The sequence below is a fragment of the Anastrepha obliqua genome, chromosome 5 (assembly GCF_027943255.1).
Source record: "Anastrepha obliqua isolate idAnaObli1 chromosome 5, idAnaObli1_1.0, whole genome shotgun sequence".
In the NCBI taxonomy this organism is placed as follows: domain Eukaryota; kingdom Metazoa; phylum Arthropoda; class Insecta; order Diptera; family Tephritidae; genus Anastrepha; species Anastrepha obliqua.
The window spans coordinates 92,886,185-92,913,745 of NC_072896.1; the positions used below are offsets into that span (position 1 = coordinate 92,886,185).

General features: G+C 30.9%; 1 protein-coding gene across 1 annotated transcript; it reads right to left on the bottom strand.

Moving 5' to 3' along the window:
- Positions 1–26,886, bottom strand: LOC129248314 (UDP-glucosyltransferase 2-like). The gene is made up of 5 exons (XM_054887811.1): positions 26,709–26,886; positions 1,861–2,107; positions 1,303–1,749; positions 1,079–1,236; positions 1–1,010 (listed from the first exon to the last, which is right to left on the bottom strand). Exons 2-5 carry the CDS (start codon positions 2,105–2,107, stop codon positions 279–281), a joined length of 1,584 nt encoding a protein of 527 aa, XP_054743786.1. The 5' UTR covers positions 26,709–26,886; the 3' UTR covers positions 1–278.
- Between the last annotated feature and the right edge of the window lie 675 nt (positions 26,887–27,561).

Here is a 27,561-nt window from a genome sequence, read left to right on the forward strand (position 1 = left end):
AAACCATTATATTTTTATTTATTTTTTATGTTAAAAAAATACTTTTAATACATTTTTTTGTTAAGCAAATTCGTTTTTTTTTTGTTATATCGGTCCCAAAAAAGGGTAAGCTGACCACAAAATGAACAGTAAAGCTTTTTGGTTATCAGAAATAAAAATTTGCCAATAATTTTCTTATTGCAGAAAAAAGAAATACTTATAAATAATTTACTATTTTACAATTAACATAAACTATCTTAGACTTAAAATTATTTCCGTAGAAAAAATCAATCACAGTTTTATTGGCGCTTTTTCCTCAACGCGCCAGCTTCACTCTCGTCTTTTCGTTGCAAAAGGCTGCGCAAAACTTTCAATACCTTCAATGGCAGCCAAATAACCGCAACCGCCAACAAGAGCGCACAACCTAACACATCCAACAACAAATATTGGTATAGCGGCATATAAGCGCCGTACGACTTCAAATGCGGTGCACCTTTATGACGGGCCACGTATTCCATCCAAAACGAGGCTTCATCCAAAGGATGCATGGGATTATCTCTGAATTTGCGCGACACTTCCAGAGCCTTTTGCTTGTAGCTGGAGTCCGTTATAAGCAGCTGAATGTTCTGCACCAAATCTTCACTGGACATTTGACCGAAATTCAAGGCGCGCGCATAGCCAGCGCGCACAGATTTTATAGTATTGCGATGCTGATCGCCATACAGGGGTATACACAACATTGGCACACCCCAGTGTATGCCCTCCTGAGTGCCAAAGATGCCACCGTGCGTAATGAACACCTTCACGTTGCGATGCGCAAGTATGTCGTTTTGGGGCAACCAACTTTGGATTTTCACATTGGGCGGCAGGTGGCCAATCGATGAGTTCTCGAACTTCCACAGCACATCTTGTTTGAGTTGGCTGAATGCGCTGAGAATGAGCGCAATTTTCTCTTGGGGCATGTCGATGCTTTTCATATATGAACCGAGACTGAAATAGACCACACCATGGGTGGAGTTGTCCAAGAAGTGCTGCGCAAGAAAAAGTAAATATCAATTTGGAAAAAAATCAGTAATGCTGGTGGCCTATCAAGACAAACCTGCAAATCGTTTGGCAGTGCTTTGGGAGTTTTTATGTGCACGCCACCAACGTTGACAAGTCCGGGCATACTGGGACGGGGCACATCCAGACTGCGATGACTATTGATCAGCATCATTGAAATATTCCTCTCCAGATCGCGCACATTTGGTAAGGGGCCTAAAATTCAGTTAGTCTCATGAGTTAGTCAAACAACAAAAACTGATCCACAACTCAATAGCCTACCTTCGATGAATCCTGTAAAATGCTTCTCAGCCATCTCTTGCATTTTGGGCATATAGTACAGACGGCGCATGACAGTGTCGTACAAGGACAAATACGTATTGTAGGCACGCTGCGAGAACGTCATTTGATCCGTGTGTGAGAGCAAAAGGTGCGGTATTATAGCCCAGGGTGTAAGGAGTCCCATCGCATGGTCCATATTGTCCGCATAACCCATTGTGCCCAGTGTAACGACGGGGCACTTGAATTTGTGCGCAAACATGAGGAAACTTTCGTGGAAGAACTGCTCCATGACGATGAGATCGAATTCTAGATCCCTGCTGGCTATGAGGGACTTGACTTTCGGGTCATTGAACGCATGTTCGGTGGTGAGCAAACCAACATGCCACCACATTTGCAGGTTTTGAAAATCGCTCGCAAAACGCATTTTGAAAATATTCTCCTTGGGAACTGTAATCAAAAGTTGTTATCAAAAGGAAATAAGAAATAAATGTGAATGAAAATGGTTTTAGTAAAAATGTCTTTATTTTAAGCCAAGGTAGCGCAAGCTTTTTTACTTACAATAATGTGGAATATTGAATTGCGGTTCGATAATGATCTCTATGAGGTTTTCATGTGGGTATTTGGCGCGATGGTTTGTCACTGCAGTTACATGGTGGCCACGATGCAGTAGATCACGCAAAAAGTGTTCCAACCACATCCAATGGCTGGGCGCTGGAAAGGGACCCATAAATAAGATATTGAAGGCCGCAGAGGAAATGGGCATTAGAACTGCCGCAACACAGAGAAGTAGCCATCGTAGATGCATCTGAATGGAATAGAAAAAAACGCATTGATTAACTTTGGAGTTATTATTTAGTGACACATATCGATGGAAAATCAAAAAAATATATATATTAAAAAAAAATATTAAAACAAGTTAAAGAAAAATTTAAAAATATATAAAAAAATTATTAAAAAAATATTTAAAAATATATAAAAAATATATAATAAAAAGTATTAAAAAAAGCCTAAAAAAATTACAAAAATATTGAAAAACAAATATTAAAGAAAATATTAAGAAAAAAAGTTAAAATGTTTTTTTTAATAAAAAAAATATTTCAAAAAATTTTTGAAAAATTTAAAAATATATTTAAGAAAAATAGTGAAAAACTAAAAAAAAGGAAGAACACTAAAAGACAACATTTAAAAAAATATTAAAAAGATAAAATAGTAAAATATTTAAAAAGAAATCTTTAAAGAAATTGAAAAAGGTTAAAAAAAATATTATTTACAAAAATATTGAAAAACAAATTATTTAAATAAAAATATTTATTTCTTATATAAAAAAAACAGATTTAAAACGAAATATAAAACAAAAAAATATTAAGAAAATAAATATTAAAAAAAAAAATAAATATTAAAATAAAAAAAATTTAAAAAAAGTATTAAAAGAAAATAAAAAAATGTTGAAAAATATTAAAAAAAGTTAAAATAAAAAAAAAAGATTTAAACGAAATATAAAACAAAAAAATATTAAGAAAATAAATGTTAAGAAAAGTTTCAAAAGAAAAATAAATATTTCAAAAGAAATATAAAACAAAAAAATATATTAAAAAAATAAATATATCAGGTCAGTCTATAAGTTCGTGCGTTTTTTAAAGGTGGTTTTAAAATTAATAAAAAAGATGTTTAGAGTATTTATTAATCAATAATATATATTCCTTCATTATTTACAATGTCTTCCCAACGTTAGGATGGCCTAAATATCTTAAAACATGTCAGAGGTATTTGTTCAATAGGCTTTCATAAATGTCAAAAATACATATTTACACCGTTTTGAGAGGATTTCTAATGGTTTACAAAAAAGTTAATAGTTTTAAAATTCTCAAAAAAATTTACCCAAAAAAATGTCCTTCTTTCAAATAGTTTTTCATTCATCTGCCCATTAGACAGGCTTATAAAACGTCAATTTTCAAAAATGCTGATGATGGCGGACCTTGAACAACAGGAAATACCAAATATTTCTTCGGCCTCATAAAGCGTCAACTTTCAAATTCCTTATAACTTTCTGCGTTCAAAAAACGCAAACAAAAAAAAGAATCGATGGAAGGTCTAAAACATCGTAAGCGTTGTAAGAGGTATTTGTGGATATTTTCAAAAAGACTTAGCACTACAAACAAAACTAAACATTTTTTCTAGTTGTTTTTCATCCATCTGGCCATCAGTGAGGCTCAGAAAGTGTAAGTTTTACAATTCCTTATTTCATCAACCCTTAATTCACTGCGTTCCAAAAACAAAATATTTATGGAGGATCTGAAATACCTGGAGACACGTATTGAGTTAAATTAATAAATTAAAATAAAAAAAGGTTTACCTTATAGGAACTTAATTATTTATCTGAAATTTTCACCCATACACTCGAACATCTCTTCTCATAGGCGCAGCTTGAAAAATATAATTAGAAATCGTGCCTTCTTCTACGTAGTCATTCACAAATTCTATTCATCCTTTATAATTACTGAGCTTAATTAACTTTTGTTGTTAAATTTAATTAATTAAAAATATATTCGCATGGCCGTAGAAGTTTGTTCCTCGCTTTATTTAAATCGAATGCATATGAGTTCGACACGTGTCTCAAGTCAAGCAAAAGTAAAAATATATCGGTTTGTGATTTATGATAAAATCTATAGAATTTTTATGAGTAACCGCAATATATCAAAGGTGGTGCGCCACATGCATTTTTTAGCATTTTTTCTAATGGAGGAAAAATAAATGCAATTCGATACCTTAATTACATCAGTTGATATGATTTAATTCATTTCCATGTGTTAATTATGCAGTTGTTGTTGGGCGTGAGTGCTGGTACTTTGTTATATGCAAGGCTGTGTGTTTGTGGATACATACAAGACAAGCCTACCCACTTCATCAATTGAGAAAGAAAATTGCACAGAGAGGGGCGGAATTTAATGTTATATACCCAGCGCATGCTAGTTTTGAAGCAGTATTTCCGCGCAGAGAAAGAAAAAATCGTGTCGATGTAATTCACGTTTTTATTCTAAATGCCGTTTTATATTTTTGGCATCGCCTACTATTTAATGTATAATTGTATTATACAAGTACAAAGTTCCATGTAAGTGAAGTACAATTGTTCATATAAGAGAGCAGGATTGGTTTACAGAGTTGTATTTAGAATTCAACAAGTTTTATCTCTTTGATAATTTTTTGCATAAGATTAATAAAAGTGGGCGCTCTATAATTTCATTACCAAATATTACAAAAAAAAATTTAAATATTCCATAAATGATTTTTTCCAAAATTTTCTAAAAACTGAAATTGTAAAAAAAAATGTTATATATAAAAAAAATTTAATTTGAAAAAATGTTTAATGCATATAATTCCAAAATTTTCTAAAAACTGCAATTGTAAAAAAAATGTTAAATATAAAAAAATTAATATGAAAAAATGTGTAATGCATATAAAAAATTGAATAAGAAAACAAATATCTTATATAAAAAAAAATTTTATATAAAAAAAAATTATGTTATATATAATAATAATAATAATATATATTATTATAAAAATTTTTTTATAATAATAATTTTTTATAATAAATTTTTTTTTTTATAAAAATTTTTTTTTGTATAAAAAAGATTCGATTCGATTTTTTTTATATAAAAAATTTCTTTTTTTAAGTATATTTTATACGAAAAGACGAAAAAATCTATAAATATTCTGAAAAGAATCGATTTCTACTTCCTATAAATCTACTTTCTATAAATCTGAAAAATATTAATTTCTTTTTTTAATTGTTTTCAATTTACTATTTATGATATTCGTGTCAACAAATAAATCAATTTTTAGGAAATTTTCTCACAAAATACTTGAAACACTCGGCATGGCTTCGCTCAAATATATTTTTATTAATAACATTTAAAAACAAATTTTGATTAAAAATTTTTGTATTCATTTATTTCTTAGAACAAAAATTACAGAAGAAAATTTTTCAAATGTACAAAAAAAAATTCAATATTTTTAACAAAAACATAAAAATATTAAAAAAAAAAATTATTTAAAAACTTGATTTAAATTTATTTATTGCTTGATACCAAATATTACAAAAAAAAAATTTGAAATTTTACAGACAATTTTTTTTTTTTTTATTTATTAACACAACCGTAAAATTGTTTAAAAACAAATTCAGCATAAAAAATGTTTAACTAACAAAAAAAGTTATATAAAAAAATGTATATTATAATTTTTTTTTATTTATGTCAAACAAATTTTTTTTTTAAATTGTGTTTCATCTTAAAAAGAATTTAAAAATAAGTTGAAAGGAATCGAAAATATTTTATTTTAAAACCTCTGTACCAAAATTTTCTGCATTCAATAAATCACAAAATTATTAATTTTTTCCAAAACTTTTTCAATTTACTTCTTGCATTATTTGAGTCTACAAATAAATCAATTTTAGAAAAATGTTCTTTCTAAATACTGCAATATCTCGACATGGATTCGCTCAATATATTTTTATTAATAACATTTTAAAAAAATTTTGATTAAAAATTGTATTCATTCTTGGGAGAAAACCTATAATACCTATAATATGAACAAGTATATTATACCCTAAAAAACTAAAAAAATATATATAAATGTAAAAAACATTTGAAGACATTTTCCTTTAAAAGTTCTAAAAAAGAATTCTAATCCCAAATTTTGAATTTTTTTTTAATTGTACGGTTTATCTCTTAACTTTTCAAGTACAAAAAATTTTGTTTCCAAAATTTTTTAACAAAAACATAAAATTGTTAAAAAAATTAAAAAGAAAAAATGATTTAAAAAAATTTTCAATATATTTTTATTAATAACTTTTTATAAAATATTTGTATTGCATTAAACAAATTTTTAATACAAAAAAAATTTTAATAAAGAAATGCTCATATGAACAAGTATATTTCATCCTCAAAAAATAAAAAAATGGATAAAAAAATAAAAACAATCGAAGACATTTTCCTTTAAAAATTCTAAAAAAATTCTAATCTCAAAATTATTAATTTTTTTTTTAATTGTACGGTTTACTTCTTATTTTTTCAAATACAAAAACTTGTTTCCCTAAATTTTTAACAAAAACATAAAATTGTTAAAAAAATAAAAAAAAAATGATTTACAAAAAAGATTTTTATTTATAATAATATTAAAAAATATTGAGACCAAAATTTTTAAAAACATTTTTTTTTATTTACTTATTGCTGGGACCACAGATGTAGATATTTGGGTTATGGCTTCCACTCCCTAATGGGCTGGCACACAAAGGTACTTCTATTTATTTAATTTTCTCTCTTCATTCAACGCTTTTTTGAATATATGTATGCACCTTTCATTTACATACATACCTATGTCATACAGCTCAATTGCATTGGGCCGGGCCGCTGGTGCACTGGGTATAAAAATATGCTGAAATAGATCTGCATATGACATAAGCTGGGTCACACACGCATTCAATAAAGATATGCTGAAGTAAATCCAGTTCATTTAGATGCAAATCCATGTTTCCTCATTAAATTAACAAATTAGCTCGTTTCTTGCACCACTTTTGTTTTGCCATTGAATAAATTATTCCTATTTTCCCTATTGGCATGCGCGAGAAATCTTGAAAATATTTATGTGTATCAATTACCTTTTTTTGCATGCACCTACAAACATACACATATACATAATAAAAATGTATAATGAGCAAGATTAAGAAAAGCAAAGTGCGCATGCATATTTACAAAAACAATTAACGGGTTGCACTGCACTTCTTTGCCAGACAGTCAACGTTATCGTCTTTCAATATGGAAGCAAATTCGCACTTGTTTATGGAGGTAAACATGCCAACATATATATGCACAAAATGTATGGGTATGCATATATTTTTAAATACTACGAAATTCTGCGAATTTACACTTAAAATTTATTACAACCTTTTCTTAGGATTTTTCGACTTTTTCGCCTCCTCCTCCTGCACCTATTTTTGCGCTCTATCAACCAGCTAAATATTTATCAGCGGTAATTAAAAGTATTTAAAGTTGTATTCTAATTAAAAGATATTAATTGTTGTAAAATGGCTATAAAATGTGTGTATAAGTATTAGTATGCGCACTTGTATGCAAGTAGTCTATAGAACGATAATATTTTTACAATTCACATAGTACATACATAGATGCGGTCTCGAGGACTGACAAAAGTTCGCTTGACTGCTTAAGAAATAAATGTTTGCCTGTATTTTATGATAGACCGCGGTTAAAGCAACCACTTAGACAACCGAACCAGTAGATACAAGTTCTTTGAACAAACCACACAGACCACCAAGTCTTTGTAGAAAACCTCATAGCTTAAGGTTCTTGGCAACCACATTGGGAATACACGGTGAATAATATCTAAGTTCAGTAAATAGGAAACGTTTAACACTAAACCTACCGATACTTTATGTATTCCTATTCCTACCAAAGTGGGTCAAATGACCCGCCTTTAAAATGTTATATATATTACTAAGTCTAGCGAAAAATATATCAATTAGGCCAATTTGGTGCATGAATGAAACAATTGTTTTCAATTAATGATTCAAAATAGTTTATATATTATATTAAATTTAAAAAACATAAAAATAGTTTATTCTTTGCTTTGTTTTTGCTCCTGTTGAAAATCTTCTTTCGGCAAGTTCTTCAGCTAATTAAAATAAAAATTGTTATCTAGAGATGTTTTTGTCGATTGTTTCTCTATATAAAACCCTTGAGTTGATTCCAGCCAGGTCAAGAATATTGAAGAAAATCTGCGCAGGCCATCTTTGCGATTTTGATTTCACTGAGTATTTTCTGGCCATCTGATTCGTCATCTCTACACCGTACTTAGTATTATTGTAAAATCGTATCGTTTCTGGTATACGCTTGCCATATGTTTCAATGCTTACAGATTTATGTTTTGCGCTTAGTAAAAGCACTTTTTTGTTTGTCTTACTTTTATAAATGGTAAGTGAATAATGACTCGATTTATATAGTTTTGTTGAGAAGCGTGGCGCACCATCTTTCTTCTACTTGGCTAATTTGGGCAGTTCTCTTATGCTTCCGCGAATCGTTTCCAAAAGAGTGGTCCTCTTTTCTAATAGTTTCGTAGCGAGTGAAGCGCTTGTAAAGAAATTATCTGTAGTGACATATTTTTCACTTTCTGAACTCGATAATGGTATTTTTCTCGTCTTCGCTTTCTTTACCTTCGCTTTCTTTACCTGAGGACTCACATTCATCTGTACTGTCAAATGAATTATTCTATTGTACTATGTTATCTACTTTACTTTCAGACAGTTGCTCCTCACTGAATTCCGAACACTCTTCATCTATGTTATTTGTAACTTCCAATGATTTCAAATATCTTGAATGTTTTGACATTTTTGGGATAAGAATTATATGTAAAATTATCAAATAAGAATTGTTGATTCACAAAATAGCACTATAACTTGAAATTTTTACTGTAACGCTCGCTTGTAGTAGAACGAAATTGGTTACTCATCCGTCAGTCTGCGATAAATATAACTCAATGGAGCGAAATATATCACGTAATAGGAAAAACGGCTCAATCAAGAGACACAATCTGTGCATGGGTCAAATGACCCGTTACGGTAGTTAGAGCAGATCACATATATTTCTCTGTAAAACAATTAGCAAGAGAGGAGTAAATTTTGAAAAATACATTCGATGTATTTTTTAATAAAAGTCGTGAAAGAAAACGGCGACTTAATAATGTTATTTCCAAAATCTTCTGAAAAAAAGTTTAAAATGGGTCATTTGACCCGTCATGGTAGGTTTAGTGTTAAGAGGATTTTGTCTGGTCGTGACTTAATAGATAATAAATTTTAAATTTCCACAAATTTAAATAAATGTTTGTATTTTTTTACATTTTCTTAGAATATCGCGTAGAATAAGACCTTAATTTAAAAAATTTAAAACGAAAACAAAATTACTACTACTTTTACATTTTCTCCAAATATCAATTTTAACGGGTTATGTCTGGCTGTTACTTAAAATGAAAACAATTTACTTTTTTTACATTTTCTTAGAATATAAGGCGTTTATCAATAGGTGCGCTTCAACTTTTTTCCGATAGGGAGGGCGAACGACGCAATATTTTTTATTTTTCGCTTGTCATTTGTAAACTTCATTAGTATACCATCATGGAACGCTACACACTTGAGCAACGATTGCAAATCGTGCAAATTTTTTATGAAAATAATCGTTCTGTTGCTGCTACTTTAAGACTACTTTTTTCCAAAAAATCATCTTCAGTGATGAAGCTCACTTTTGGCTCAATGGCTTTGTCAACAAGCAAAATATGCGTTACTGGGCAGAAAGCAATCCACACGTGATTCATGAGGCACCGTTGCATTCCGAAAAAATCACTGTTTGGTGCGGTTTACATGCCGGCGGCGTAATTGGCCCATATTTTTTCGATGACGAGAACGATCGCCACGTTACTGTGAATGGAAATCGATACCGCGACATGATAAACGATTATTTTTGGCCGCAATTGAATGGTATGGACTTAGACGACATGTGGTTTCAACAGGACGGGGCCATAAGCCACACAGCACACGCTACAATTGATTTGTTGAAGAGTAAGTTCGATGAGCGCATTATTTACAGAAATGGACCGGTCGAATGGCCGCCGCGCTCGTGTGATATGACGCCTCTAGACTATTTTCTTTGGGGTTATGTGAAGTCATTGGTCTACAGTAACAAGCCGGCGACGATTTGTGAGCTCAGAGCCAATATTGAACGCGAAATTTCTGGAATTTCGGCCGATTTATGCAAAAGAGTAGTCGAAAATTGGGTTCAACGATTGGACTTCGTAAAACGTGCACGCGGTGGTCATGCAAAAGAAATCGAATTTCATACTTAAATGTATATGTTCAAACTCGATAATAAAAAAAAAAATAGTTAAAAAAATCAAACCGCTTGTGTTCTATTTAAAAAAAAAGTTGAAGCGCTCTTACTGAAAAACGCTTTACATTTTCAACTACCTTTGAAACAAACCGAATCCCATCTTTTTGCTTCAATCCAAACTCAGAGCAGAATGAAGTGAAAATAGATTTTTTTCGAGACTATTAAGAATATTTGGTGGAAAATTAATAAAAATAAGTAATAATAAAAATATGTATTTTGTTTTTGCTTTTACTAATTTGGAGCCCACTACCAACAACGAAAAGATCAAAGTGCCCCAAGAATACAAATATTACCTTTTTTAATTATTGTATAATAGGTTCTCTTATTACGAATAAAACCCCGATAGAAATCTGAGAAAACACCAAGTCACGTCGTTTGAGATGAAAATATTCAGCAAAAAAAAAAAACACACAAAATAATAATAATAAGAAAAAAAAATTAATTTCCACTATCTAGGGCTAAGCCTGGTAAGCCTGAAAATTTTCAAGTTGAGTCGATCAAATTTTAATAGATATCTGACTTTAAGGAGAGACGCTATAGCTGGTGCCAAAAACAGACAATATTTGCACTTTATAAAAGGCCAATAATAGAATCACTGGCTGCGAACTTAAACATCTACGATTTTGAAAGCTGGGTCCATTGATGGATGGAGCCTTCAAGAACTCACTCGGTTCAGGTTCACATCTATTAGAAAAGTAATATACGCAAGGAAAATCAGGGTTTTGATTTCACCTGCATATTTCGACGAAGTAAAAGAGGTAATGAATCTGGGCATTTATAAACATCTTAATAATTAAGCAAAAACCAATACAATAGGTGATAAGGGGTCCTAAATGGCGATGGAACGAGTACACTGTCAGAAAGGACAGCGAAAGCATAAGCAGAACAGCGTTGAAATGGAACCATCAGGGACACAGGCGATCCCCTCGTCAAGGAAATAAGTGGAGGCGTTCTAGCCTTCGTGATTTAGAGGCAGTTAACTAAAAGTGGGATGTCAAAAAGAGAACAGCAGTTAACATATTTATTTTTTTTTTTAAATTGGAAAAGTAATGAATTACAATCACAATGAATTAAAAAGCATTAGCGGCTAGGCCATCAGCTTAATATAATAAGATATAAATATGTACTTTGTTCAAACCAATTGTCTCAAGTAGAATAATAAGTGAATAAAAAGAAAATATTAAATTATACGAGCCGTGTTTCGATACACTCTACAGATGCTCAACGAACATCAGCACTAAAAATCGCTAGCTACCTAACACAACGGCAACTGAAAGTTTCTCAAGACTCATTTACTTGTTATCATTTCTTAAATACTTTAAAGAGCTTAAATTTTCAAAATGTATCAAACAATTGCGAATATCGCCTCAACAAAAGCCATACAACTTTCGTCAGTCCCCACATAGAATTGCATCAGTATTTCATTTCTTCTTTGCACAAGAGTTTGCTTATTTAAAATTATTGCCATATTTACATATGATTACCTTATATTTATCATATTTGTTCACACATAAGCAATTACGTTTCACGGACTCCAGACTCATTGGTAATAAAATTTTTACAGAGGGCAATACGCCAGACAGAATGTATATAGGAAGTTAATATCATTACTTTGTAAGATATCATTTTATAATTTTTGCTGTTTTTCTTCTTAATGCGTTTTTTTGAATGGTTCCTAGAAAAGTGTGCCTTTCAAATACCTTTCACAAAAATTGCAAAAATACCAGAACTAAAAATTTGATTTAAGAAATTAATTGTCGTCAAAGTATTTGACAACGATTTTTGCAGGTTCCTCGATTCTTATATATGTACATATATAATAAATGTATAATAGTTATAATATAAATATTAATATAAATTTTCTGTAAGCTTTGTTGAGAGAAAACTCATTGATGCATTCCTTGAGATAAAGAGATATAAATGGAACTTCTAGGCGAAGATGACGCGCAAGAAGCTAATTTGCTTTGCAAAAATGGATTGTTTTATCTCTTACAGGTCCTGGTGCAACAAATGTCAGAATTAGTTGAAATTTTTTTTAAGGTGGCACAAAAATAATCATCTAATAAGGCCCTGGGGCAACAAATGCGAGATTTAGCTCAATTTTTTAAGGTGGCGCAAAATTAATCATCCAATTCAGCCCTGGCACAAAAAATTTTAGAATTAGTTGCAAATTTTTTTGAAGGTGGCACGAAATTATTCATCCAATTTAAGCCCTGGTGCAAAAAAAATTGAGAATTAGTTGACATTTTTTTTGAAGGTGGCACAAAATGAATCACCCAATTGGGGCCTGGTGCAACAAATGTCAGAATTTGTTGACATGTTTTTTGAAAGTGGCGCAAAATTAATCATCCAATTTAGGCCCTGATGCAACAAATGCGAGATTTAGCTCAATTTTTTTTTAAGGTGGTGCAAAATTAATCAATTTTGTTTTTAGTAACTTTTTTACTAAATAAAAAAAGTAATTTTGAGGGATGAAAATCTTTTCCTTTTCTCCCACCATTGCTTATCTGTTTGTATAGTGCAGTTGTCCACTTCAAAAGTGTCAAATATGATTTATGTATGACGTCATTTGCAAAAATTATAAATCTTCTGATAGATTGATTAATTTTTCACCCTCTTTTATAAATGTTAAGGCTTGTTTGCTTATTCATCCGAATTCAGCAAAATGTTATTTATCATAGTAGCTGTAAGTAAGTCTAGGAAGTTTACGCGCTCGTTTGGACCTCTGGTGGTGCTGTGGTTGATAAATATGTAATTTTGTATTTATGGCCCAATTTGCCTCATACTCGCCTAAAATATTTATTTAAAAATGAGGTTTTGGATAATATGGATATATGTTTAGACATGCATATGTATTCCTTTGTATTCCTTCATATGTATTAGGTTGTACGTTTCTTCCCCTTTGCTGTATACCTTTTTATTTTGAACATTAAAGTAGCGGCGGTACTATTTATGTCATTTTAATTGTCATTTTGTTCCTTCTCAAACAAATTATTAACTAAAAGTTTCATATTTACTTTATATAAGGTTTTGAAAGGGTTAAAGATCATTGCGTTGTTATTGTTGTAAACACCAATCTGCTTTTTAAATGGCAACCACCCGAGCAGTTTGGGCATATTTTGAAAAACGTCAAACATTGCTTTCTCTCATGTGCAAATTTTTGCCAACTAAAGCACCAAGAGGGACTAAGTATTTTTCGTTTGGACATTTCCAGACCATAGGAGTCCCTTGGTCCCCCTAGGACCCACGGGAATATATGTAAGTAAATAAATATATAGTCGCACACCCATGCTCCCACCACCAACAACACACACTTCCGTAATAATTCTCTCCTTACCTCCTATTACTTAAATTCTCATATCTCCTCTTCAAGTTTCTTAATTTGCTCCCTTACTAACTGATCTTTTCTCTAATGACATTATCGAAACCCATCTCTTTCTCTTTGTTACATAATAACAACAACAATTTAGATTTTGACACTCACTATTAGTTTTTAAGCTCATATTTGTTAACTTTGTTGTAAGAATTGTGTAACCTTGGAATTTATTGATAAAACTACCCTCGAAAAGAATGGATTATTAATATATATTTCCAGCGCAGTGAGGGGCTACTCTGTCCTCCTCTTTCTCTTATACAGTCCGGTCTCTGCACTCTAAAATAGTATTGGAATGATGAGCAACATGTAACTGCCTTCTCAGTTCAAAATAGCAGTTGTTGGCAAGGTGAGTTTCAAGGCTCGTATTGTTGTAAGTGTAAATAATGGCGCGCAAGACCTATTTGTTATATTTTGAATGAGTCTGTATGGTACTTTGTACTTTTAAGTAATTTAAATAAATAAGTAAAATTATTAATTGGGCTACCGGAGCCCACACTTGAATCTTTTGATTGCTTGTTTGACGTTTTATTCTTTGATTTATTCTTTATTTAGCTTATTCCGCTTATTCTCAGCTCATCAACAGTCTCATCGGCTTAGCATCTCTATCCAAATTAGAGAAGGCAAGATAAACAGCTGATAATGTCTTCGGCGTACTGCAGAAATTGTGCTCTCCCTCTCTAATTAAGTGGTCCTAAAAGTTAGAATGGACCCTTAACTCAATGGTAATGACTCATTTAGAGTAACGCAGAGTGAGGCTCTTTCGTTACATTTTCATACAGGCTTTCCTGAATACAAAGAAAGAGCGATAACTTTACACGATAGTAGAGGGTGCTCACAATCACAAGCTGCCGTTCGTTTGTTGCCTGGGCTAATGAAAGTGACTTAAGGTACACTAATTGGTATTTTAGCAGCTTAAACTAGACCTTTCCGGTCAGAAGGTTTTCTCGTGATTATAAATGTTATTAAAAGCATTGCCAGTGCTATAAATAACGTAGATTAGATCACTTTAATTGTGGTAGTTTACTACATGGCGCACGAGAGAAGATAATACAGCTCTAATTATTAATTTTTAAAACGAGACCACCTCGTCATTCAAATTAGAAAAAACGCCAATGCTTCCGTGTGGTTTACGCCATGTATAACTTTTATGTAAATAATGATTACAATGAGTGTGAGGGGCAATGGTAGCAAAGGTGACAGAGGGTTATCAGGTTGGTTACTTTCGCCGATTTTTATGCCTTCCTTATCTCGCCAGCCGTTCTTAGTACGTTTTCAAATTCCTTTTCTTTCTTGTGCCATTCTGCAACTCAACAAAATAGCAAATAAAGTGTTGTTTGGCTTGAGAGTTTACTTTTTAATTCAAATTTACGCCCTTTTTTTCTTCTATATAAATCACAAGTTTGAATGGAAGGAAATGCCCCGTTCACATGGAAGAAAATGCTCAAGATTGTATGCAAAAATAATTGCAAATATCAATGATTTAAAACTTCTACTTTTACTTATATTTGAATTGAATGGACTATAAAACTGCTTACCCAGAAAATTAAATTATAAAGTTGAAAATTGCGATGACTTTTTTTAATTTTGGAAATTTTTTTTGAATTTGGCAAGAAACTTGAAACTCATTCATACTCATACATTTTCCTAAAAAATTCATGAAAAAAATTCAGCACGAAAATTTTGCTATAGGTCTATGAATAAGTTCGTGCGGTTTTTTTCGAAATTTGAATTTCGGATCATTCCCATGGCTTTTAAACGTTTGGAAATGGTTGATTGATCAACTCCCAAAGTTTTTGCAACCTCTTCTTGCGTTTGAGCCGGATCTTGATCGAGCAATTCCTCCAATTCGGTATCCATGAACTTTGGCGGCGCACCCTCGCGTTCTTCGTCTTCCAAGCCAAAATCACCACTTTTAAAGCGTGCAAACCACTTCTGGCACGTTCGCTCAGCTAGAGCATGCTCACCATAAACTTCCACCAAGATACGATGACTTTCGGCTGCTTTTTTCTTCATATTAAAATAATGAAGAAGAATTCCCCGCAAAAACACATTATTTGGCACGAAATTCGACATTTTCAAGTGTGGTAAAAATATTGTTGTTTACGCTTCAAATAAAAAACTTATACTGACGTTTGTGCCTTACGACAGTAGCTCTCCAATGAATGTTTGGAAATGTGGATCGATGGAATAATAATCAAGTTACGCCATCTGTTGTAAAACCGCACGAACTTATCCATAGACCTATATTATTGAAATTATGTGTGCCCAAGGGTTGTAGGTACTTCACGTTACTGGCTGGAGATTAGTCTAACTCTTTATATTAATAGAATGTCGCGATAGCTAACTCAGCCAATATTCAGTCTAGCTACAGTTTCGTGTTTCAGAAATTTGAGACAAACTAATGTTGCGGAGAGAATCCTAAATATGTTGCAAGAGGACCCAGTTCATAGAAGTAATAAATTATCCGGCTCGAAGTAGTCATGTTGCGGGGAGAATCCTTAATATGTTGCAAGAGGACCCAGTTCATAGAAGTAATAAATTATCCGGCTCGAAGGACTAATGATGAACACAAATTCCTGTTGATTATTGTAGCGATGAAGTTGCGGCAAAATTCCCAATTTAAAACTAGTTGTTTCACATTCAAAATTACAATTTTTCTCACACAATTTATTACAAAATATTCCCTATATATACACATTTATTTCAAACAAAACCTACTTATTTTCACAGAAAATTATAACGAATAACAGGAGTTGAAAAACATTAAAGTTTGTCACTAAAAAAGCCTGTCTCAAGCAACTTCTGTGTCGCTATCTTTAATTGCAAAATTCTTGAGTATGGGTTTCTCCGCGTGATCGTAGTTTGGACGCCTGACCATAGCGGTATCGGTTTTTAAGAACAGGATGCTTTGATTGCCAAAAAAGCAGTTGACTGTGGCTCCAACTGTGGCTAACTGTTGGAGAGGCACTGAAAAAGACACGCAATACAATATTCAGGGATTGGTATTCTGGCTTTTTGGAATTTTTCAATTTGGACTCTAGTCTGTTTGCTGGACTTAATGAGGCTCTGCCAGCGAACTAATGATTTTACAAGTGGAAATTTAAAGTTAAAGATATCAAAAAGAATTAAAAGGATTTTGACTGAAAAGACTTATGATGCTGTCAATTTTTGTAAAATAAATGCCAGCGATACCGATCTCTGTTCTTGTGGCGAAATTAACTCTTACATACAACATGTTTTTAACTGTCCTAATTTTGAGAACATACAAAAAAAACACACATTTTTTCAGAACTTTTCGGACATTGATTCTCTTTTCAAAAATAATGAACTTGCGTGTTCAAAAAGTATCACGTAATTTGAATTTTCGCAGGCTACGTATACACGAATTTCGATTTTTTTGTGGCGATATGTTGGTACTCATCTCTCTCACTCATGCCGACGAGTTCGGCCATTTTGAATGTTTAGTTAATTGTGGACAGCTGCTTTGCTCGCACGTGTTTCGGCTTGTCTGCGATTTTTACCTATTCAAAAAGAGGGATCAAAGAACCTGTATCAAATTTCGAGATCCAAATGTTGACTGTGTCATACGGAGAAGCTACTTTGGACCACAGCAACGTTTATCGGTGGTACAAAATGTTTTCAGAAGGCCGAGAAGATGCGAATGCCTGAGCACTTCAACAACAGATGAAAAATTGATGATTGAATCGATCTCAATGGAAGCTGCCGCACGAACCAAAACCGAAAAAAGCGCTCCAAGTTCGGTCGAATGTAAAAGTTTTGCTTATCGTTTTCTTCGATTGCAGGGGCGTTGTGCATCATGAGCTCTTGCCACAGGGTAAAACGGCCAATAAGGAATATTACCTGCAAGTTTGCGCAACTGCGCAAAGCAATCCGCTAGAAACGCTCGGATTTGTGGAAGAACAAAATTTGGCTCTTGCATCACGATAACGCCCCTGCTCACACATCGTTGCTTGTGCGCGACTTTTTGGCCTAAAACAACACACTAATGATACCACAGCCACCGTATGCCCCAGGTCTGGCCCTCTGTGGCATTTTCTTGTTGCCAAAACAGAAGAGGACGACGCTACGCTACGATTGACGAGATAAAGACGGCATCGAAGGAGGAGCTGAGCAAGATAAAGAAAATGATTTTTCGAAGTGCTTCGAAGATTGGAAAAAAGTTGGCACAAGTGCATAATATGTCATAGGGATTACATTGAAGTGGACAAAATAGATATTACAGAATAAATAAATGACTTTTGAAAAAAAAACAAGATTCGTGATTCTTTTTGAGCCCACCTCATATTTTGCTTTAAATTAAGCCAATTTTACTTTTTGAATGTAAGTCATCATTTTTTACCTTTATATGCTGGAGAAAACTACTTTTCAATAGCAAGGAAGAGGTCAAATATCTAGGTTTAACCTTAGATAAAAAACTCACTTGGGAATCACATATAAATAACATAACAAAAAAGCCACGAAATCCTTGTGGACAACCAAACAATTACTAGGGAGATCCTGGGGCCTCAGCCCTAGTATGGCCCTCTGGATATACACCCAAATGGTTAGACCAATCATACAGTATGGGGCACTAGTATGGTGGAGCAAATCTATCCAACAAACAGAGATAACCAAACTGGGAAAAGTACAAAGGCTTGCTTGCCTATGCATCACAGGGGCTATGAGAACTACCCCAACAGCTGGCATGGAAGCACTCCTTAATCTCCCACCATTTCATATAGCAATCCAAGAGGAAGCAGCTACGCAAGCACTCATGCTACATGAAAGAAAATTTCAAATTGGGCAACCTCACCGGTCACCTAAATATCCTAAATAAAATCAAAAACACCATAAGCGTGGCTCAAGTTTCAGACCACATTGACCCAACCCTCTGTTTCACAAAAGGATACACAGTTACCTTTCTTGAGAGGATCGAGTGGAAAACAAACCCGAAATGGATGAATGATGATTCACAAAAATGGTACACTGATGGATCAAAAACACCTTATGGTGTAGGAGCAGGAGTAGTGGGGCTCAGAATCCACAAATCATACACTCTCACCAGGGACACCACTATCTTCCAAGCGGAACTATACGCAATAATGGAAGCAGCAAACATCATGCAACGTAGAAACCACAAGAGAGTAAAGATCAAAATATTCTCGGACAGCCAATCAGTTCTAAAAGCTTTAGATAGCTATACCTACAACTCAAAAACCCTCTTAGAATGCCACAAGGCACTCAATAACCCGGCATCCAAAAACAATGTTTTATTAATTCGGGTACCGGGACATGAGGGATATGACGGCAACGAAAAGGCAGACTTTCAAGCCAAAAAAGGGGCAGATGAAAACTTCATCGGACCTAGTCCTATGTTCGGATTCAACAAAAACAACCTGAAACAAAAAGTAAAATACTGGGCCAAAACTCTATTAAATCAGCATTGGAACAACGTAGAGGGTCTTAGACACTCCAAAAAGTTCCTAAGTTTCAACGCTAAAAGAGTTAACATTGCCCTCACGTTAAACAAAAAGAGCATTCGCACTCTCACAGGCGCCCTCACGGGTCACTTCACCTGCAACAAACACTTAGATAAATTAGGCATAACTAACACCAGCACCTGCAGATTTTGTTGGGAAGATGAGGAGTCTATAGAACATCTCATTATCGAATGTCCGGGGTTAACGCATAGAAGGAAAAGGTTTTTAAACAAGTCCATTCTTACAGATGAAGACCTTCAATCACTCCCTCAGAAGGAGCTGGTACAATTCATAAGCATACTTAACAGTCAATAGACAGCATAGGGTGCACAATAGATCAATATGGTCGCAGTGCTAAAGGGCCATACCTTAACCCTTTACAACCATTAACCATTAACCATTAACCATTCAATAGCAAACGTGTATAACCTGGCGCTTTGTGGACCTACAGTCCCGCAAAACCACATTAAAATAACAAAAAGTTAAGAATGATGAGAAAATCTCAAAAATATATTTCTTTATGACAAAAAACTTCTAGACGTACGCCACAAATGGATGGGAGGAGGAGCTCGGACAAACACCAAAAAAGGGTCTCAGCGCCAATTATATACTTATGAATTCCGAATGGTAGTCACGGACCAAATAAATATAGTTTAATTTTATTTTTTTATTAATATACATTTTTAAATATTTTATTTTGTGTTTATTCTCTCTCATTTTTCCTTATTTTATTTAGTTTCAATTTAAATATTTTAATATTTTTTATTGTATTATTACTTTTTCTTAAGTTTTTTTATTTTATTATTTTATTTCAATATATTTATTAAATTTAATTTAAATATATTTTATATTACGTCTATTCTATATATTTTTTTTATTGCACTCCAGCTGATTGTCTAACAAAAATCGCATAAATACAATTTTCAAGCCTTACTAAAAAATTTAAAACATTCTGCAAACTTGTTTCCCCACAGAACAAATGCACGAATTGTACGGAGAAAATGCGCAACACCGTGAGGGAAATAATTATACATTTTTTTATTTGTTTATTTATTGATTTATTTAAAAAATGCGGCTGTATCTTAAGACTTGCATGCACTTATTTATACATAAATTATAATTATAAAATATAATTTCGGTGAAAAATAGCTGTGTATAATTTTCATGAAACAATTCTATCTAGAAAATGCCCAAAAATTTAGAATTGTTTGTGTGAAATTAAACTCAAGATTGGCGGTTATCAAAATTGGATTCATTGTACTTAGGGGGCCATGAACTAACCCAGCGGGTAGGAAAAAAGAATACACCCGCGGTAAGGTATGCCTGTCGTAAGAGGTTCTAAACAAGTGGAAGTTTTTTAGTCCCATGACATACCATTGCTCTGTCGTTAGCTTTGATGATGCATTAGGCATTTTCAATCCGCAAAAACGAAAGAAAATAAAAGAAAAGGACCATGAACTCCAAGCTGTTCATTTTTAAGCCATTATTAATATTTAATTGAAGAAAAATAAGAACTTAATTCTATTTAAATGTAAAATGGCAATTTTTCATCAACTTTCGTGTAGAAAATTATGTTAACAGCGATTTTATTTCCACAACGGACGGAAAATAACTCGGATGCCACTAATAAAAATATTACATCTAGCATTTTCTTCAAAAAAATATTTACACTTCACAGTGTTCCCGCTAATTTTTGGCCTTTTGTATTGCTTAAACATACAAATGTACATACATACATACAATGTTGTTGTGGTTATTCTTTCGGCTAAACACTGCCCGAAATTAGCGAAGTATTCAAACAACTTCAAAGAGTAGATTATCAAATAGCTTCAATCCTTGACACACTTTCGCTTAGGCACCAACCAGCAACGAATTATGATCGTCTTTTATTACGGTGTTTAAAAATTTTAATGCTGAAGCAGCAATCAAGATAATTAGTTTCGTACAAAGTATATTCGGTTTCTGCGATAAAGCAGCTTATTGTTGGTCACCCATTGGTTACGAAAGGTTTATTTGCACCACAGCAAATATTTAGTAGAGGAATTGTGATTTTATTTATTTACTACTCAAATGAAAAATAATTTCGAGAATATTTTGCAAGTAATAGTTATTTTCCTATTTTAGGCGAATTATAGTCGTTCTGTTTACTAGAAATCGTATTACTTTAACACATTTTTTTTTATTCTATATTAGTCCGTAGATTTTTGCTTGAGAAGCACGTTTGAAAATGCAAAAAAAAAAACGCGAAAAAAAAAAAAAAAAAAAAAATAAAAAATAGAAAGATTTTTACTCTCTTGACAAAAAAAAAATAACTTTAAAAAATAATTACTCTTATTATAATTTTTTTATAATGCTCAGCGCAGACACGTTCGAAAGCACGTTTTAAAATGCACAACTGTTAAGTGATGATCTGCTAATTACAATGAAATATTTAGAGTTTATTTTTGTAATGAAAACTTGCACTTTTCTACGTGATTTCCGCGTTCGAGCGTCAATGCAAACAACCGGCACAAATTTGAAGGTGAATTTGTAGCGGTGGATTCAATTAATTTTATTAGTTAGATCGCGTGCTTTTCAAAAACTATCTCTAACGGATTAGAAATTTGCAAATCATTGATAATTGTTGTTGTTGTTGGAAAAATAATCTGGTTTTCTCTGTTCTTGCTTAGGTGATTGATTTCTTTTTATTTTAAGTTACTTAACTAAATTTCATTTAATCCAAATACATATTTTTAATTTATTACTTAAATTGATTTCATTCAGTAATTTTTATTTATATTTGAAGTTAGTTTAAAATTTTTTTTTTTTTTACTTCCATTCTATTAAATTTTAATTTATATTACTTTATTAACTGATTTAATTTAATTTAATTTAATTTTACTTTATTTTATTTTACTTTATTTTATTTTATTTTACTTTATTTCATTTTATTTTATTTTATTTTATTTTGTTTTATTTTATTTTATTTTATTTTATTTTATTTTATTTTATTTTATTTTATTTTATTTTATTTTATTTTATTTTATTTTATTTTATTTTATTTTATTTTATTTTATTTTATTTTATTTTATTTTACTTTACTTTATTTTATTTTATTTTATTTTATTTTATTTTATTTTATTTTATTTTATTTTATTTTATTTTATTTTATTTTATTTTATTTTATTTTATTTTATTTTATTTTATTTTATTTTACTTTATTTTATTTTATTTTATTTTATTTTATTTTATTTTATTTTATTTTATTTTATTTTATTTTATTTTATTTTATTTTATTTTATTTTATTTTATTTTATTTTATTTTATTTTATTTTATTTTATTTTATTTTATTTTATTTTATTTTATTTTATTTTATTTTATTTTATTTTATTTTATTTTATTTTATTTTATTTTATTTTATTTTATTTTATTTTATTTTATTTTATTTTATTTTATTTTATTTTATTTTATTTTATTTTATTTTATTTTATTTTATTTTATTTTATTTTATTTTATTTTATTTTATTTTATTTTATTTTATTTTATTTTATTTTATTTTATTTTATTTTATTTTATTTTATTTTATTTTATTTTATTTTATTTTATTTTATTTTATTTTATTTTATTTTATTTTATTTTATTTTATTTTATTTTATTTTACTTTACTTTATTTTATTTTATTTTATTTTATTTTATTTTATTTTAATATTATTTTTTTATTATATTATACTTTATTACATTTTTATTTATTATATTTTGTTTAATATTTTCCTCTGTTTTTATTTTATCTAATATAATTTTCTTTATTTTTCATCTAACTGAATTTATTTTATAAGTTTTCAACTATTTACTTTAAATTAATTTAATTTAATTTAAGTTTACTTCTATTCTATTAAATCTTACTTTATATTACTTTATTACTTAATTTAATTTAATTTAATAGGACTATGAATAAGTTCGTGCGGGTTTTTTCGAAATTTGAAACTTTATTGACGTAAAATGGTTACAAATTTAATATTCAAAGTATTGTCCATCGCTTACTACTACTTTTTCCCATCTTTCTGACAATTCACGGATTCCCTTTGTGAAAAATTCGGTCGGTTTTGCCGCAATCCACGAATCGATCCATTTTTTGACTTCATCGTAATTACGGAAGTGCTGGTCAGCCAGGCCATGTTGCATCGATCGGAAGAGATAGTAATCGGATGGCGCAAGGTCTGGACTATACGGCGGGTGGGGTAGGACATCCCATTTGAGCGTTTCTAAGTATGTTTTGACCACTTGTGCAACATGTGGCCGAGCATTGTCATGTTGCAAAATAACTTTGTCGTGTCTATCGGCGTATTGCGGCCGTTTTTCTCGCAGTGCTCGGCTCAAACGCATCAATTGTCGTCGGTAGACATCCCCCGTAATCGTTTCATTCGGTTTCAGTAGCTCATAATACACAACACCCAGCTGGTCCCACCAGATACACAGCATAACCTTCAGGCCATGAATATTCTGCGCCGACGTCGATGTTGAAGCATGGCCAGGGTATCCATACGTTGCCCGACGTTTTGGATTGTCGTAATGGACCCACTTTTCTTTTGTGCCGTTGAAGCAGTTGTTCGCATGCCATAAAACGGCGTTCAACGTCTCTTGGCTTCAATTCATACGGCACCCAATGGCCTACCTTTCGGATCATTCCCATGGCTTTTAAACGTTTGGAAATGGTTGATTGATCAACTCCCAAAGTTTTTGCAACCTCTTCTTGCGTTTGAGCCGGATCTTGATCGAGCAATTCCTCCAATTCGGTATCCATGAACTTTGGCGGCGCACCCTCGCGTTCTTCGTCTTCCAAGCCAAAATCACCACTTTTAAAGCGTGTAAACCACTTCTGGCACGTTCGCTCAGCTAGAGCATGCTCACCATAAACTTCCACCAAGATACGATGACTTTCGGCTGCTTTTTTCTTCATATTAAAATAATGAAGAAGAATTCCCCGCAAAAACACATTATTTGGCACGAAATTCGACATTTTCAAGTGTGGTAAAAATATTGTTGTTTACGCTTCAAATAAAAAACTTATACTGACGTTTGTGCCTTACGACAGTAGCTCTCCAATGAATGTTTGGAAATGTGGATCGATGGAATAATAATCAAGTTACGCCATCTGTTGTAAAACCGCACGAACTTATTCATAGTCCTATTAATTTAAATTAATTTCATTTCATTTAGAGTTATTTTATTTATTTTTATCATATTTTAATACATATTTATTTATTATAATATATTTCTTAATATTTTATTTTATTTTTGTTCTACCAAATTTTTTTATATTTTGTTTTATTGTTTAATTAGTTTTATTTTTTGTTTTCAATTTATAATATATTAATTTAATTTGTTTTACCATATTCCTTATGATATTATTTTATTAATTGCATTTTTATCAACTTAATTTTATTTTATTATATATTATATAATATTAAATTCGTCTATTCTGTTAAATTTTACTTTATCTTATTTCATTTCCTTATTTAATTTAGTTTTATGCATTTTTTTATTATGTTTTAATAAATTTTTATTTATTATATTTTCTTAAATATTTGATTTTGTATTTATTCTTTCCAATTTTCTGTTATTTTATTTTATTATTTAATTCAATTTATTTTATTTGATTTTACTTATATGAAATTTGAAATTTGAATAGGTCGAGCCAAGGAGCACCGAGAGATTTGGTGGCTCCTAAAACACTCAGACTAAGAAACCCACTGTATTTTGAGCTCTGCCGTGATCTAGCAATGGCAGGACACTCACACTATCCGCCTCCTCCAAGTACGACAGACACATTGGGTTCTCAATGATTCCAATGGTGGCCATATGCTGACCCCATGGGTTGTGTCCTGTAATAATACCGGCCATCAACCGAACGTCTTTCCTTCCAAGTTTTAGTTGAAAGTTTGACAGTTTTCTGTTCGGACTTGTCATTAAACTCTATGCAGTTCTGAGCTTTTATTATATTACTTTATTCTCTTTTATTTAAATTTGGTTTAATATCATTTTTTTATTTTTTGTTTTTATTTTTTTTTTTTAATCTTTTTATAATAATAGTACATTTTATATTAAGTATTTTTTCTCTTATTTATTACAATATATTTTATTTTTTTTTTATAATTAAATTTAATTTTACTTATTTGAATTTTCCTTTATATTATTTTACATTTATTTTATATACTATTATTATTTAATTCAATTTATTTTACTTTCATTTCAATTAACTTAATTTGATTTATTTTTTACCTTTTCTTATTTATTTTTTCATCAATTGTTTTTAAAATTTTGTATTCGCCGTAGCCGAATGGGTTGGTGCGTGATTACCATTCGGAATTCACAGAGAGAACGTTGGTTCGAATCTCGGTGAAACAAAAATTAATAAAAAAAACATTTTTCTAATACCGGTCATCCCTTGGCAGGCAATGGCAAACCTCCGAGTGTATTTCTGCCATGAAAAAGCTCCTCATAAAAATATCTGCCGTTCGGAGTCGGCTTGAAACTGTAGGCCCCTCCATTTGTGGAACAACATCAAGACGCACACCACAAATAGGAGGAGGAGTTTGGCCGATCTGGAGGAGTTTAGCCAATCACCCCAAAAAGGGTGTACGCGCCAATTATATATACATATATATTTTAATTTGATTCTACTTTATTTCACTTTTTGCTACCAAATATTGCTTAATTCGTTTTTATTACTTCATTTTATTAAAAAAAAATTTGTTTCATTCAAATGATTGTTTTTTTTTTATATTTTGTTTCATCATACTTAATTGCTCAAATATTTTATTTCAATTAACTTAGTTTGATTAATTTTTCATCTCTTTTTAATTTTTAATTTATTTTCTTAGTTTTATATTTATTTATTGTAATTTAATACTGGTTTATATTAATTATTTTGTTTAATCAATTTTATTACATTGTCTTATTTTTATAAAAACATTTATTTTTTTAATCATTTTTTTATTATATTTTTCTTTATTATAAATAATTGTTTAAATATTTTATTTCAATTAATTTAACTTGTTTAACTTTTTTCATCCCTTTTTTAATTTTTATTGTATTTTCTTAATTTTATATTTATTTAATTTTATTTAATTCTGATTTATTTCAATTATTTTCCAATACATTTTACTTCAATCGATTTTATTACTTTATTTTATTTTAATAAAAACATTTATTTTAATTGAAATTAATTTTTTTTATTGTATTTTTCTTTGCTATATTTTTGTTAATATTTTATTTTAATTCAACTAATTTAATTTATTTTAATGCCTTTTTTATTATCTCATATTAATAACTTTATTTAACTAATCGTATTCTTATCATATTTTATAATATTTTATATTTTATTTCACGTTTTATTTGATATCTTGCCTTTATTTCGTTTTATTAACATTTTTTATATATATGCAACACACCCAACGCACTATTTCTTACGCTTCTATCTGCACATGACAATTAAAAATATAAATATCGTAGCTTATCATAAAACGCCTTTGTGTCTACCAACTTAGCTCAAATCACAAAACTTCCTCTACATAAACAACAAATGAGACCTTCGTAATCACTTGCATTAACTTATGCTTCACCTCTTATGTAATAGTTGTTGTACGCTTCTTGTAATGTATTTTGTAGCGATCGCTTAGTCTCTTGGCCTGTTCGCCTTTTTTAAACGATTAGCACAATTCCAACAAATTAAATTTGAAACGTCCGTTTGATTGCAGGTTGCAGCTGCGACTGTCCAAATCACTTCAACCTACAGCCCACGAAAGTGTTTGCCCACCGTTCGGTTGGTTGATTACATTAACGAATTTGTTGTTGGCTACAAATGTTTTATATTTTTGTAGATTGTAAAAATATTTAAATGCATTCGTTCGCGCTTATCGTCAGAGTTCGTTGTTGGTGCAGTATTAAGAAGTTCGGAAAACACTTTAAGAGGGTTGCCAAGTGAGGATATGTGTGAGAAATGAGAGGAGCTGTTCTCATGCTAATTAAGCTTCTTTGTTTGATTTCTTACAATATATTTGTTTACTCTTCTTATACTTCCGAAAGTCTGATGACAAACAATTTAAATCGGCAGATCATTTGTTAATTAAAATTTTTCGTTTTTATTGGTAGACCAAACTGGTATTGGCCTACTTGAAGTATTTGCAAGTCAAGGGAAGTGGTACTCGTATGCCAGTATTATAATTATTATTATTCATAAATAGAATCTTACATAATTTTTGGATAAATTGGAAATCTAGATTCATTTGACCGAAATGAGATAAAAAGAGATTTAAGAGTGTTTACCTTTTAAATTGAAATTGACTGTAACTTCCTTTCTGTAGAAGTATTATAAAAGCTTTAAAATCTTACATATACACGAACTTATCTTAAATAAATAAATAAAAAAATAAAAAAAATAAAAAAATAAATAAATAAAAATAAATAAATGTGTAT